Source organism: Argopecten irradians, chromosome 14 (assembly GCF_041381155.1).
Source record: "Argopecten irradians isolate NY chromosome 14, Ai_NY, whole genome shotgun sequence".
NCBI lineage: Eukaryota > Metazoa > Mollusca > Bivalvia > Pectinida > Pectinidae > Argopecten > Argopecten irradians.
Genome location: NC_091147.1, coordinates 26,248,585 through 26,264,806, shown reverse-complemented (window position 1 = coordinate 26,264,806; position 16,222 = coordinate 26,248,585). Strand labels below are relative to the sequence as shown.

General features: G+C 35.2%; 1 protein-coding gene across 1 annotated transcript in view; it reads right to left on the bottom strand.

Moving 5' to 3' along the window:
- Positions 1 to 13,502: 13,502 nt before the first annotated feature.
- LOC138307311 (dynein light chain Tctex-type protein 2B-like) overlaps positions 13,503 to 16,222 on the bottom strand; it is a 29,773-nt gene continuing 27,053 nt past the window's right edge. The window contains exon 5 of the mRNA XM_069247982.1: positions 13,503 to 14,586. Within this exon, the coding sequence (XP_069104083.1) occupies positions 14,539 to 14,586 (48 nt within the window). The 3' untranslated portion in view covers positions 13,503 to 14,538. The remainder of the gene's footprint in view (positions 14,587 to 16,222) is intronic.

Here is a 16,222-nt window from a genome sequence, read left to right as displayed (position 1 = left end):
ATCAAAACTTAATAATATCTTTTTTTGGTGAACTCTCAGATTATTTCTCATGTGAAAGCGGTTTAAGACAAGGGGGAAATTTATCTCCTTTTTTATTTAGTCTATCTTTCCTTAACTTCATTCTTTTCATAGGAAACATTACAAGTTTCAAGTTTTATTTACTTTGTGTCTGCTGATATACATACATGTACATACATTAATACATGGACTTCAAATGGATCATATAATACATATTGTACAAAGATACAGGTAGACAATACTACATTCGGAAGAGTATAACTAATTGATTAATGAAGATCGTTTTGCATTCGCAGCTTTATATATTGCTAAGCTCTGTAATTTTTCTGTAATTTAGGAAACATTACAGAAGTTAAAAGAAAGCCCCCTAACTTAGATTTGCATATGTACTGTTTACATTTGTACTGCTCTTTCATGTACCACTTTGGGGTACATTTTGAAAAAAAAAATATGGAAATTACAGACTTATAACCTCTGACATCACTACACATCGGCTTTTGGTCATGCTACATGCAGCGTATACATCGCGATTTCACCAGGATGTTTTCAATCATATTAAGAACAATATAAACCAGTATCGATGCATTCTCGATATTTCATGGGTTACTTTCACTGTCTTGTGTATATAACTGCAGTGGCATTAACCCCTGGAATATTGATGATGCCAGCAATGCAATATCTCATCGTTCTCGATACTCAATGGGTTACTATCACTGTCGTGTGGATATATAACTGTTTTTTTTTATTAATTTACCGTCCTATTAACAGCCATTGTCATGTAAGGACTTGCCAGGTTTGTTGGTGGAGGAAAGTCAGAGTATCCGGAGAAAAACCAACGACCAGCGGTAAGTACCTGGCAACTATCCCACATGGGATTCGAACCAGCATCCCAGAGGTGGGGGGCTTGTGGTAATATTTCGGGACATCTTAACCACTCGGCCACCGCGGCCCCTATATAACAACAGTGATAGTAACCCCTGGAATACTGATGATGCCAGCAATGCAATGTTTCGTCATTCTCGATACTCCATGGGTTACAATCACTGTCGTGTGGATATACCGACATTGGTAGTAGCCGCTGGAATACTGATGATGCCAGTAATGCAATGTCTCATGATTCTCGATACTCCAGCGGTTACTATCACCGTCGTGTGGATAGTAGCTCCTGGAATATTGATGATGCCAGCAATGCAATGTCTCATCATTCTCGATACTCCAGGGGTTACTATCACTGTCGTGTGGATAGTAGCCCCTGGAATATTGATGATGCCAGCAATGCAATGTCTCATGATTCTCGATACTCCAGCGGTTACTATCACCGTCGTGTGGATAGTAGCTCCTGGAATATTGATGATGCCAGCAATGCAATGTCTCATCATTCTCGATACTCCAGGGGTTACTATCACTGTCGTGTGGATAGTAGCCCCTGGAATATTGATGATGCCAGCAATGCAATGTCTCATCATTCTCGATACTCCAGGGGTTACTATCACTGTCGTGTGGATAGTAGCCCCTGGAATATTGACGATGCCAGATGCAATGTCAATATGTCGTAATCGTACCTGTTTAATAACAAACAATACATGTAAACACCAACAACTCCTGCGAGTTAATAACGGTATTAAAGTAGATATTTAAGGTGAATATCTTTGGGAGTCAAGGTTGTGTATCAGTTCAAGAACATCAAAGACTTTTTGATGCGGTGTGCCACTTGAGGAGAAATTAATCTACCAGATACAACAGCCAGTCTGACACTAATTTACCGTGCAACAAAATAAGAAAACTTCATCAATCTATCCCCAGTATACCACATCCGTTGAAATCCTAATGGAGCATACCGTCATCGCGAGACTGTATCTAGGTCACGGGAGCTTCATTAACGCTGGAATGTTTCCCGTGGGTTAAAATTTAAATCAGAGCACTGACACGTGGTAATTTTAATTTGATTTAATTTGATTCACACGGGAAATTAACAACAAAATTGTGGAGAACACAAACACTTATACCACAGGCTATTGTTTTTATGCGAACACATCGGAATTCAATTTTTTTTACGATACAGGGTTCTGAAAGTTGATAATTTTATGCCTACACAGGGTCCTGAAAGTAAATGTTTTATGCCGATACTGGGTCCTGAATGTTGATGTTTTTGTGCCGACACGGTGTGTGCTGAAGGTTTATGCTTTTATGCCAACACGAGGTGCTGAAAGTTTATGTTTTTATGTCGACATGGGGTCCTGAAAGTTAATGTTTTATGCCGATACTAGGTCCTGAAGTCTTTTTATGCCGACACCGGATCATGAAGGTTTAAGTTTTTTTATGTAGATACACAAGGGGCTGAACAGTTGTTTTATGTCGACACAGGGTCATGAAAGCTTATGCTTTTATGCCGATACGCGGTATTGAAATCCAATGTTGTACTATAGCTAATGTTTTGTATCGACACGGGGTCATGAATAATAAATGTCATAATCTATATATGATGGATATAAATACATTTTAACTGTAAATAATTATCAGAGTCCTGTGATTTCAACCAGATCTTGATTGACTACGTAATACTCTCCATATTAACGTAGGCGTATTGGAAGCGTATTTTAATCACACGATAGTCCGAGTTTCATTTTACCCAAATACCAGGATTGAACTTTTCGGCGGACATATATTTTACCAGAATGTCTAAATCTGGTAGCAGGGTCAGAGGAAAGTCGTGTCAGGTCAATAATACGACCGTCTCATAACAATATCCAAATTTCACTTTTAAGTTCACTGCACCGTGGCGTCTTTGATACCGAACTTATGAACTATCCTCTGTAAAATTCGCCATCATCCTCCATGCACTTTTATACAGTTAATGCAAGTTCGTTCTTATTTTGTAACAGATCTACATTCGTACAGTTCCCTCCTACCGTTAGTTCAGACAGTCTGCTTTCTAATTCAACACATACTAGGTACATTTATTTCCCCAATTATCATGATTAGAAACATTTCATGTCTAGGTTTTCCCCCGAATTCACCCCCTCCCCGATCTAATCAGGATCTGCCTCATGGTACGAATGTAGATTATTTTAACATTTTAGAGATTTCATGTCATGACGAAACATAACGTATTCCATTACGTTTGTTTTTTTTCATTATATTTTTTATTTTTATTTTTATTTTGTTCTAATATGTAAATTATGTTGCTGTTCAAATGCCTTAATAATTATTATCCCGTCATTTCAAACTACTATTACGTCTTAACAATCACTGACTTCTTATGAGGTGGATACGTGGTATTATATACCCTTTAAAGAACAATGACAACCGAAACTTATCAAAAGTTTTGTGCGTTGATACGTTAAATGAATTTAAAGTTGCATTACATATTACTTATACATATGTAAAATGGCTTCATAAACACGTATTTGCGTTACTTCAGTAGAGGTGTTAATTTGCAATGTGACGTCATAATTCAAATTGCATCATACACATGTGTCCGCTCATAATTTTTTTAATTAAAAAAAAAAAAAAAACCTTGCATCAGGTTTAGCGGACTACATGTATATGTACTAATTTCTAATAATAGTAGTGTTGAGTTAATCACTGGCGATGTAAGCTAAACACGTGTAATATATCTCTAATCACGAGTGTAAACATGTAGTAATACACTGCATTAGCAGATGATAGCAAATATATGTACGCATTAGTTGGCAGAGTATAGCAAGTCAGTAGTCCGTGACGAACTTCACTGTAGTATACGTAATTATCTCCCCTTACGTAAAGAAGCTTTGAGATTAAAACGGTTAAGTTTTAATTCCTTTTAAAATGTATTGAAATGAGATATATGGGGTCAGTGAATGTATGTGATTGCAATAAGAAGTTTATCAGTGGGTGCAAATTGCTGATTTCAAAGACACGCTTATCTAAAAATGTGTATTCTAAAATTATATGTCGTAAATTATATTACCGTTCGTTTAAGCTTAATCATTAAGAAATTACTACGAGTTAAAAAAAACCCAGAAATATTTATTCATGTTTAGTATTTAATTAAGAAACACAGCAAATTTGTTTACTAATTGGTCATGGTGTTTGATTCATTTATAACAGGCATAACAAAGAAAAAAAATTTAAAACATAAATTATTTTAATGTACCAAGTATCAGTGGGTTATAATCTAGCACATCTTATTTGGTGCTAAAGAGCCATCCCCTTATTTATCAAATGCTAATCTAAAAAGGCATGAAATTCGAAACCTGAAACTCAAGAATTTGATCGATGCCAGCGTCAGATCTCCAGAGGCTGGGATAGCCAGAACGCGCTTCGTGCGTGGGCGCCGATGGGGAAATTTCATCACGAAAACATGCATAGATATACTTTGTATGTGCTTATATTATAATCATGAATGGGTGTGTTTTAAAGATTGCTTATTTCCACAGTACAAATTAAATTGGAAGTTTTTATTTGTCTTACTAGTATAACAAATTAAATAATTGGTTAGTTATGATATGCACGTGTATTGAATTTTATTTAGTTTGAAGCCAATTTAAATAATGTACATAAACAGTGTATACAGCCATTAGAAGAAGGAAACTTGTTTGTATGGAAATGATAATTTGATCGAAATAAAATTTGATAAGCATTGTACGTGCAAATACATATCATAATTTCAACCATTTTAAAACTTGTTGAGAACTAACTTAAGTGGTCATCTTTGTTAAGTATCAAAATTGGGGAAAAAGTGCTTTCAACTTAAGGTTGTATGCTTCCAATGCAAATACATTCATGTACGTTGCACGTTTAGCATTATCGAACGCGACTTAGCTTTTACGCACGTGCTCATTGTCACGTGCATTTTTTTCTACCAATGTGACAAGCATCAGTGCTGTTCACAACACCGAAGCTTTTGTTAATCTTTTAGAAAAACTATGCAGTAATATGCACAGCGAAATTTTACATCTAACTTTTTAAGCTACTTGTGACTACTTTAAACGATCTTGGATTGCATGAAAAGTTGAATGAATGCATTTTCTGTTAAACTCAATTAGTGTAGAAAATCTATATATAAGTTTAAAAGTATATACATGTTTAACTTACCATCTAAATCTGGCATACATCCGTCAGCAGACATATTGAATTTTTGCCGTTTTTACTCGGGTTAAAATCGCTTAGTCCAATATGGCTCACCAACAAACACACTCACTCCCTCTCCCGAAATCTGGGATATGGATAAAACTCCTCCAGCGGCGAGTTCGAAACGAACGCAGACTGGTCAACAGTTTATCAGAGTTTATTTCCGAGGACCAAACTGTTTATAATAGCACGGCAGGGTTTGTATCGAGACCGGGGCCTCCTCGGCAGACACAAGCGAACGCACCCTACAATCGAACGGTGGGATTCTTATCGCTTCCAGTAAGAAATTAACCGTGCTGGAATATTCCACACCACTTGAAAGTTTAGGGAAGTTAGGTTAGCGTAATAAAATACCAAAGTGAAGATCGGCCGGCCCTTAAAAAAAAAGACCTGCCCACCAGCATATCATTTATTTTTAGAAAATCACTGATATACACTTGTTAATATCTTAAAGAGAAAACAGAAAATTTAGTCGTGTGTTGAAGTTCTCAGCTTAGTGTCCGAGGATTTGTGTTTCTTACATTATGAAATGTATTTGTGACTTATGCCATTTGTTTGAGTATTTACTCCAAAGGAAAGTTTGATGGCAATTAGGACCGCATACTGATGGATTACTTTAGGCGGATTTTCGGATTATATCATAATGCGATTAACCGGTTACTTGATAGCTTTATTATCAATACAGTGCTGAGCCTTACCGGGCAAATTTCAACAGGAATAATGTTTATTGATTTAATATAGCCCCTCTAAATTCCCGAAATCTTTCCTGACACGGATACATAAGTCTAAACACAGATTAAGTTATTTTTATATTTTATTGTTAACATTAATGAAATATTTTTTTTAATGCAACGTACAGAGTATTTTTATGATATTTCCATATTCATTATTCTCTTTTTTATAATTAGCAAGGGTATAGATGCACATGCGCACGCCATGTGAAATGGATTCTATAAAAAAAACCAATTTATTTTGAATTCTTCAAATAACAGATTTTTCATAAAAAAGACCTATTCAGAGCAGCGTGTGAAGATTGTGTAAAAATTCGTAATTTGTACAGTGTACAAAACACGTGGATCGTGGATGAAATTGAGAATCTTTAATCGTATATATATACATGGTTGCATATGTATTGTAGCACACAACTATGATAACTAATTTCAGCAATGTCGCAGACCTCGTCGTGCGAAAGCGACAAATGCGCCAAGTGACAGAGTGACAATGCGATGTATACGCTGTGCATGTCGCTTGAGGCATTGTCGCACTGTCGTATGGCGGGGTCGCCAATACGACAGTGCGACGTGATCGAAATCCGTCACCATACAATATTCCTTTTGATAGGTCCGGATGCTAGTACGCGAGGAATCTAAGAGTGGGAAAAAACCGGAGTGCCCGCAGAAAGCCTACTTGATCAGACAGGTTATACCGGTAGGCTAGGATAAAGGTGAAAGTTGATTAACCGCAAATTGTTAAGAATTACAGAATGTACGTAATTATTTCACGTACTTCCTTCAATTCAGGTTAAAAGAACATTCTGCAAAGTTTGCAGGAAATTGATATTCCGCGTTAAGTTCTCGAGGATGTTTTTTAGGATATTTTATCGCAAATTAATACACAACGTATACATTCTTCTCCTAAACAATCGCGCGAATCGCTTCCTTTTCAGAAACTAATGTATTCCGCCTTTGTGTAATTCGTTGGGCGTAATTGAGATGTGGCTTTCAATTTATTGAGAGAACAATTTAGCTTCCGCTTACGTCAGAACAATTTACGTATATAATAAATGTTGTGTATTAATACGTATATACTTTATTAATTTTTATTTGTGTTGCGTAGCTATTGTTTTTGAACTATATTTAAGTCTGTATATTTCATATTAATATGTTCCGACACCAAGGTGAGTTACACGTACGGTTCATATCAATATAGACCCACCAGAGTGCCCATAGACCATTTTATACGTTTTAGGAGTCTAGATAAAAATATCAAATTCAGTATTCTATGTTCATCATGTTATATTAGTATATACTACATAGAATACGAATTTTATAAAAAAAAAATATTTAGACTAGAGTCTTTGGACACTCTAGTGGGTGCATGCTATTATAAACTGTAACTGATTCCCAGCCCCCTGTAATTGCCACTAGCCCATCACCTCTGTTTTAGAAGAAGGCATTCTCGAGATTCCAGTGGTTACTATCACTGTCGATATGTCATTATAATGACAGTGAAATTAACCTCGGGAGTAATAAGAATAATGTAGTTAGGTATTTCTCCTGGTACTCAAGCTCCAAATCACTTTACTAAAATTTAGACGCCCTTAAACGAAAAAAATATCATATTTGAACGTAAATTGTGCAACTTTATATATATTATGTATATCTTATCTTGTAAATGCCATCTTGTCTATGTAATTTGAATGTTTTATTTTTTTGGGAACGGGCTTCATATAAGTTGTATAACTTGTGCACAATGCCATTACACATTTTGCAATAACATATGTTTTAATCAAATTGTGCATTTATAGTACATGTAAAATAGTTTCTGATATTATATAACAGAACATCAACGGCATTTCAGAATATTGTTGTTTGTATGAAGTCAAAGATACTTTTTACTGCGTTTTTAGCTATTTTATTGATTTGTTTGTTCTGTGAAAGCTTACAATGCAATACTGTCTGGCGTGAAACGTATTACAAAAACATCCCCATTATATTACTCTGTTATTCAGGTAATCGTTCAAATATCATCTGATCTATTGTACAACTGATGAAATCTGACAAAATATATTTCATTATCAATGTCAATTTCGTCTGAATTGCAAAGTGTTTTATTCTGAAGCTGAAATATATTTAAAATGATTCCAGGATATTAGTTTTTCACTCATTATTAATCTAAAAAATATTCGCAAGAATATTCCATTAAGTACAGTTGAGAATGTCTTTCTTTCGGAATTATACATAAAACGAGTTATTTAGTTACTGCTACCTGCGTTCTATGAATGCATGTTATATGTGCTTATAGCGCCTAGTCTTAATAGCGAGTGAAAGAGGAAATTTATCAATTTTGCGTAGTAAAGAAGAAACACCTAGAGCGCTACATCTAAGATGCACACTGTCAGCATTACGGATCTCTATCAGTTTTAACGAAAGAGGCCCAAGACAGGGAATTGGGCGGTTCCAAGTGCCTTTTTCAAACAGATTAATTGCATTGCTATGCTTTTAATCAACAAATTAACCATTGTCTGCTAGGCAAACATTATTCTCGTGATCTTTAGCAGTTTAACGAAACGGCGAACGATACTTTAAAGTGAATTTTCAAAGAGATTAATTGTATGATTATGTCTATAATTTATAGAGCTAATCATTGTTGTTCGTCTGTTATTAAATGTCTATATACATGTGTATTTCATATATATTTTATAACCCAAGATCCATTTCAGTTCTTTGTTAAATAGTTTATGGGTGGTCTCATCCTTGATACTCTAGAGGTTACTATCACTGACGCAATCAATCCCTAGACTATCTCATAGTAAGCCTGGAGGAAGTTCATGGGGAAAACTGAACAATCACAGGGCAACAGAGATATCAGAAAGATTGACGCCCAAGTTCAAAGCCACCTAGCCACCACAGTGTACCGTTATTCGATCTTTTGAGCAAAGAACTAAAACTGCCTGTGTCTTCTCTTTACCTCCAGGTTTGCTATTGTCGGTATAGTCTAGAGGTGGATACAACGTCATTGACAATAACTCCTTGGATAAAGAGGATGGGTTGGTCTTCGGGTACCTTGCTTTCTTTGTCACTTAGTGGTCGCGGAATCGCTGCAATCCGGTGTCGCAATTTTTAAACTCCCGTATCGACCATTTCAATAAATCCTGTCGACGCTAAAAACTGACGTCCCATTATTCTGCGAATCCGAATCTTCCGACGGTCCTATATAATGGTGTAACTACATGTACAAAAGCTTGTTTCTCTTGGAATTAGGATATATAGATATGAATTTGTTATCTGTGTCGGTTTTAACCGACTCCAAAAATGAGTGCTTTACATTAAGATCTTTGACATGTCCTATAAGGACTACTGGGCCCAGTTTCATGAGCATTCCTTAACTGTAAGGAATTCCTTAACTTAAATTCCCCCACTGAAAAGCATTACAAAAGTTAAGGAAAGCATCTTAAGTTAAGGAGCCTTCCTTAAGGATGCTCCACCGCCGACAGAGCATAAATAATATTAATTATTTGAACAATAATTGGTGTTTAATCGTATATATGTATGCCTAATTAACATACAAAAAAAAAATAAATAAATAAATAAATAAAATAATTGATTTCGCTTTTGGTGCATGCGCAATCAGTACTTCATTCCATATAGGCTATAGTGTCACGGAATTTTTCGGGATGCAATTAGTTATTTTTCATATTTTTAACTTGAAGTAAAATTAGAAGCTCAAACTTTTCTATGGTGGTAATGGTGTAAAGTAAGTAACTTTTTGTAACTGAAGAAAAATACTAAATCGTCTGCTTCTGTGTTTTATAGTGAAAAAATACCATTTGTCAGCGGTGGAGCATCTTAAATTCTTTAATACTTTCCTATGGAAAATTTTAAAATAGTTAAGGGATTCCTTAACTTAAAGGAATGTTCATGAAACTAGGCCCTGTTTAGGCCTACATAGACTGGCCACCAGTCTCTAGAATATTAAACAAATCACTAAAATTTGGCTTGATTAATTTTGTCGCTACTACATGCCTGATTCTAGATTCATAAGTTAGTTTTAAACTAGGGGGAGATAATCTAGTAAAGAACTTTGCAGAGAAAGTCTTATCAGTAACTTGGGGTCTGGTGGCCAGTCTAAGGCCTACAGTGCGCACTGCACTATCTTGTGTATGTACATGTATCTAAATATGCATTCTGTATTATTAATGTATAATTGCATATAACAGGAAATCACAAATGACGAAAGATGACCAATTTTATGATTTGTATCTTAAATGCAAATGTTTGAAAATTTTTGAGCTTGTGCAATGCAATATTGAACAGATATGTTATAGCCTACGTGGTATAGAAGTATAAACCGATATCATTTAGCATTTTTTTCTCTCATAAAAATCAGATCACTTCATTTACCCTATACAGCGGTTAGAGATGAGGATTGCACTGTCTAATCTGCTTCAATAGTCTTTCTGCTGCAGAGTAAATAATAGAATTACACCATCAACTGATTAATCTTATCTTAAAACTTGACATAGGAAAACAACTGGGAATTCCGCTGCGCACGGAGGGGAATCTAAACAAAGGTTTATCTTATGTCAAATACAGATTACTATAGACTCTGTATGATAGCCGATTGATACGTTGTAAACGCTCCAGAAGCGTAGCAGAAATATTTTGACATGGAAAACCAAAACAAGGAATGTTTTGACTAATAATCTTCGGATAGCAAACACAGTGAGAGTGAAAGACCTTTCGGCAAGGTCATAACAATATCACGTGCAAAATCGACTGATGACGTCATATATTCAATGGCAGATTCACGTGAAGGCAGACATCTCGTGATGGCTCGGAGATGTCACGTGCGTCTCGCCTCAGGGACTTGGCTCCAATTCATAACACCACGATCTGTAGTTTATCATCATAGCGCTTAATGTTTAATGTATTTGTATTGCAATGGCTCTATAACTTGAGTCAAGCTCACGTGCATCTAAGAGAGTTCATATTTTTTGGGTGATGGGGTTGGAATCTTTTTTTAGATAACCGAGTTTCACTTATTTGATTTGCATTGGCTATTTCATAATTTTTTAAAGAACATTTTGCGTACAGTTTCTGCAAAAGAAAATGCAAAGCATTTTAAGAATTTTTCGATCGTGAAAACTTATGCACCAATTTATATATTGCGTTAGATTAAACGTTCAGTATATTGTATTTCGTAGGCTTATGAAATTGTGAAAAATAATTGCCATAAAATGTCCCAAGTGCGCTACATTGAATATGTTTGTATCCAATTGCGTTCATACCACATTTTACGCAATTAAAACACGGTTAATCTACATATGAATAGTAAAATGAATTCGCCTTGACAAAGAAGTTTGTAACATTATGGAAATTAAGTCACCACGAAAAGAAGCTGATTTACAATATATGATCTGTAATTGTGTAATGTTGTAGTGTAGATACCTCAAATAATCTATAGAATCAAAGTAATCACGAATAGGATTATTGGAAGTTCATGATTCAATATATGTAACTGTGCTTGCTTTTTGGAAATGTTTACTTGGGCGGTAGACATGATTTCAATGACATTTTCTTTTAAACTACATTTCGTTTTGCAATTATTTTTGTGTTATATCTCATAGTATTATGATTTATTTAAGTTAATCATTCGACCTAATAATTACGCGAAAATGTATTGTTCTTGAAGGAGATGGTTATGCCGTTGTATGAACCGATCAAAGGCAACTTTACACTGCGGTGTAATTTTTTTTCCGTTTAAGACAATGGGTGCATTATGTTAAATCGCTGATACTCCAGGGGTTACTATCACTGACGTTATATCCACCCCTGGAATATGTCATAGCAAAACTAAAATCAGTTCAGGAGAAAAAACCTGAGCAACCACAAGCCTGCACAAGATTCTAATACAGAGACGGCAACGCCCAACTACAAAGCCACAGTCAACCATAATGTACCTTTATTCCATTATTTTGTTTATGTACATTACATGTATCTGCCTCATCTGCTGTCGCACATAGTGCCTTCAGTTTTGCTCGGACTAATTCCAGATATGGATCGAACGACAGTGATTGTAACCTCTGGATTATGAGGATGTGGAGAGGATATATTTATGTTTTATGTACGTACCTACTGGTCTGTCTACAGCCTCCTTTACTGTATGTTATAACAATACTTCTAGGTATTTGTTATTGACTACAATCAGTCTTCTTCACTCATCGTAAGATTGTATAGTGGATGAGAACACGTCATCACTCGCCTCGTTATGAACAGACAACAACACTTCCTGTCAATCTGTATGATGATGGAGCTTGTCATTTCAACGTTGAGATGTTCTAAATGCAAACGCTGAAAGGAATTTCTGATGTCATACCCGGTTATTATAAATGACTACACGCTCATGTTAGATGTAAATACCATTTACTTTAAATGCTGGATATAATCTTTAATTGATTGTACTAGAAGAAAATATAAGAAAATATTTTTCGCTAGTTGATTTTTAGTGTGATGTGAATTGCATATTCAGGTCTAAGGTCAAGGTCACATACAGGAATCTTCATATCAAGGCCATACATGAATTATTTCAATGTCAATGTCATTCAGACAGAGGAATCCTCGTGTCAAGGTCACATACATAAACCATCATGCCAAGGTCTCACTTGGAATTTTTTACATCAAAAGTCAATCGGAAAATATTTCAGTCAGGTCAAACATATGAACTTTGTCCAGGTCACATGCAAATTATTTTCATGTCAAGGTTACATAAAATAAACTCAATGTGAAGGTCATAAACAAACATTGTCATGTCAAGGTCACACACAGGAAATTTCATTTCAATGTAACAAACAAAAACACAGGAATGTTTATGTTGCAGCATTAGACAGCAATTTTGTAGATATACAGAATTAATCAATCAAAATTCATATATGCAGGAATCTTTATTTCAATGTCACCTTCTGGATCTTATCACAGCGAGGAATGTTCATGTCAAGGTCATATGCATAAATCTTCATATCAAGGTCATATGCAGGTTGAAGGTTTTCCATACAAATCTACATTATGACAAGGTCACATGGAGAAACCTACATTTCAAGGACATATCAAGGAGTCTTCATATCAAGGTCAAATACAGAAATCCTAATTTTAATGTCATATTTTATTTTATTGTCTGATGTTGTTTTGACAATGGGAACTTGGCAACAGGCCAAGCTTATAAAAGTCCTTTCCTTGAAGGTCATATCCAGAAGTTTTAATGTCAAGGTCACACAAAAGGAATCTTTATCAATTGATCATGTGTGAAAATCTACTACCGGTATCAACATCAGATACAGCAACCTCAATTTAACTTAAGGTCATAAAAAAGGTCAAACATATATTCAGTGAACCCCTCACATATAATGAAATTGATTGGTCCATGAACTTTTCCTTGTTCTAGATCATTGACCAAATGTATCAAAAAAAAGAAATTTTCATTATGCAAGATATCCTGTTAACTATTATATGTGGAATTTGCTGAAATTATTTTAGTTTTGCAATAAATAATATACTAGGCGGAAAACAAGATAATGAAAGGACTTGATGAAAAGACAGTAATTAACTTGCAGCCTCCGGTTGGCTTATATATCAAGAAAAACAATAAAACCAAAGAGAAATTAATGATTTATTTAAGAACTAAAATACTTCACTTTTACACAATTACTCATACATACTGCTCTCATACATATATACAGTATTATTGTGCATTCTCTGTGTAAACAAGAATCTAATTTGATATCATTGTAGTGGTTATTATTCCCAAACATTCCTAATCATATTTAATACAAAGCTCAAACTCTGATCCATTCTTTGAAACAGTCTTGTTTGATAACAAATTCTTTTGGAAAGTGAAATTTGTAAGCTTGAGATAGCATATTTATTCCCCCCCACCCCAGAGCAATTAAACAAAGCAAACACAGCAGAAACCAAACAGCAGTGTTTAAATTTTTGATATATAACCCAGTAAATGTAAAAGTGAAGTTTTGTGTAGATTGTGGTTTGTATTGAGAATACTAGAACCTTTTAGTACAATTGGCATGCAACTGTGCACCGATTCAAAAAACACAATTCTGTCGCTTTCAGCCCTACAAACCATCGTCTGGGTTGTGTACTTTTAAACAATAAATCTGGAGCTTTAGGTATTGTTAATGTAAATGTATGTTTACATGATGATTCCATGTAGAGGTCATTAACACTTGTTCTTGTCGTAATTAATGCAGTCTACTGAATCCTTGGTCTGGGAATTTGCTGAATGGCTTCTGACGAGTTTCCATCAACCTTTGGAGTGGAAGAGGAAATAGTTTTCATCCAGTGCTAGTATGTGTAAGCCTGGTCTTCAAACAGTCATTACAATTAGCTTAAAACCACATTTTGATCTTCTCCACAGGAGTACAGAAAAGTACATCTTTTAGGAGGACTCATAGCTGGCAATCGGCCTTGTCAACTTCTCCTTTCCAATTTCTTTTTCAACATTTTATCAAAATTTGTATTGCTAATAAACAGTAATTTGAAATTGAATAGTACATAAATATTTGTCAACATTGAATTTTTCCCCATTTTATTCTTTGACATCACAGAACTAGGACATCACAGCGTTGTAAGATGTGGATGGACAATGGAATGATTTTTGCTGGTGATGATGTTCGATTCAGTAGAAGAAACATCCGAAGGCTGCGGCTACACAGAAGAGAGAGTCCTGAAAAATACCAACGGTAATCCACATTTAATACAATAAAATTAGAATATCTGAAATGATGTCATTTCTTTGTAGACATATACTTAGTTAACAAGAGCTTGTCCATGGAAATTGTTTAGAAATGTTAGAATTAGTGGTAATTGATCAGCTTGACGCAGGGTCTAACAGTATTTGTAGTAGTCGGTACCTGTCTACCTGAAATATTAGCTCACTAGATTGTTTTGAGGTTTTTGTTTTGGCAAATTTTCATGACATTTTTGTGTGCTTTTGGTATGATATTTTTATGCAATAAACATCTATGTAAGCAATTACCAGTCCCCCACCCTCATTTTATGAAGAAGTAAAGCCAAAGCACACAGATATAAAACCACCAACCTACGATGAGTAACTGTTATCGATACTACGCCTATAGTGACTTCCTCACTCCTTTAGCTGTGCAAAATGTAAAGTAAATGCACCTGTATCTGGACCAGTTTCATCCACATTCCTCATTTTAAGAAATTTTTAACTTAAAAAGAAAGCATTACAGAGGCTATGGACAAAATCTTAAGGAGGAAATGTTGATGAAAATGGGACCAGAGATATCTATATATCTTCTGTTCATGTATGTGCTGTATCATCAGTGTTGCTTAGCTATAGCTAAACACACATATTAAAAGTGCTATGTAGTCCAAAATGTGTTTTTAATGTCTTAGAGATAAACAAATTTCAGTCCCTCTGATTACAGGGTATAACTATCTTTGGAATGATTTAGAATAAATCAACACATATTAACAAATCTTTGGATTTCTCAAGACTTTTCAAGAGATAAAATTTAGAAGCAACATAGCATTAAAGGTACCATGATAAAAGAGTTGAAGATTTACGTATATGCATAGGTCGCATCTTTAAATCTTCAAAGTGGTTTAGTCGATTATAGAGCTAAAACTGTTGAAAACTTTTAAAAGTTATTGGAGTGTTACCTAACGAGAACTGGAATTTTTCCATACACCTGTACATGTAGGAGCTAGAGAGTAATTGTACTCCAGAACTTAAAAGTTTTAGCCAAGGTGAATTCTTCCTCTAGCTTTCCTCCATTAATACCTAAGAATGATGGGTATATACATGCACGCTCTGACCTACATGTCCTCTTCAAGTAAACGAGTGCAGAAATTTATTTCTTTTTCTCTTTATATTTCTCTTCACCACCATTAACATTTTGTTCAGGTAGCATATACCCCAGTGTAAATGGCTATAGTTATACCAGGGTAACCCTTACGGGTTGGGTTTTAGTCATACCCGGGTGGCAGCCATCTTGGATTTAGGATCGAACCGAAAAATAACAACACTTTGTCAGGACCATGTCAGGATCATTTCATGCAAGTTTCAGCCAAATCGCACCCGTAGAACTTGAGAAGAAGTTCAAAATGTGTTTTCAAGATGGCGGCTGTGGCGGCCATCTAGGATTTCAGATTGACCCGTTTCCCGAAAAATAACAACACTTGGTTAGGACCATGTCAGGATCATTTCATGCAAGTTCCAGCTAAATCGCACTCGTAGAACTTGAGAAGAAGTTCAAAATGTGAAAAGTTAACGCACGGCGGACGACGACAGGGTCAGATGACCTAAAAACTGTGGCAGTCTGGAACTCAAAATA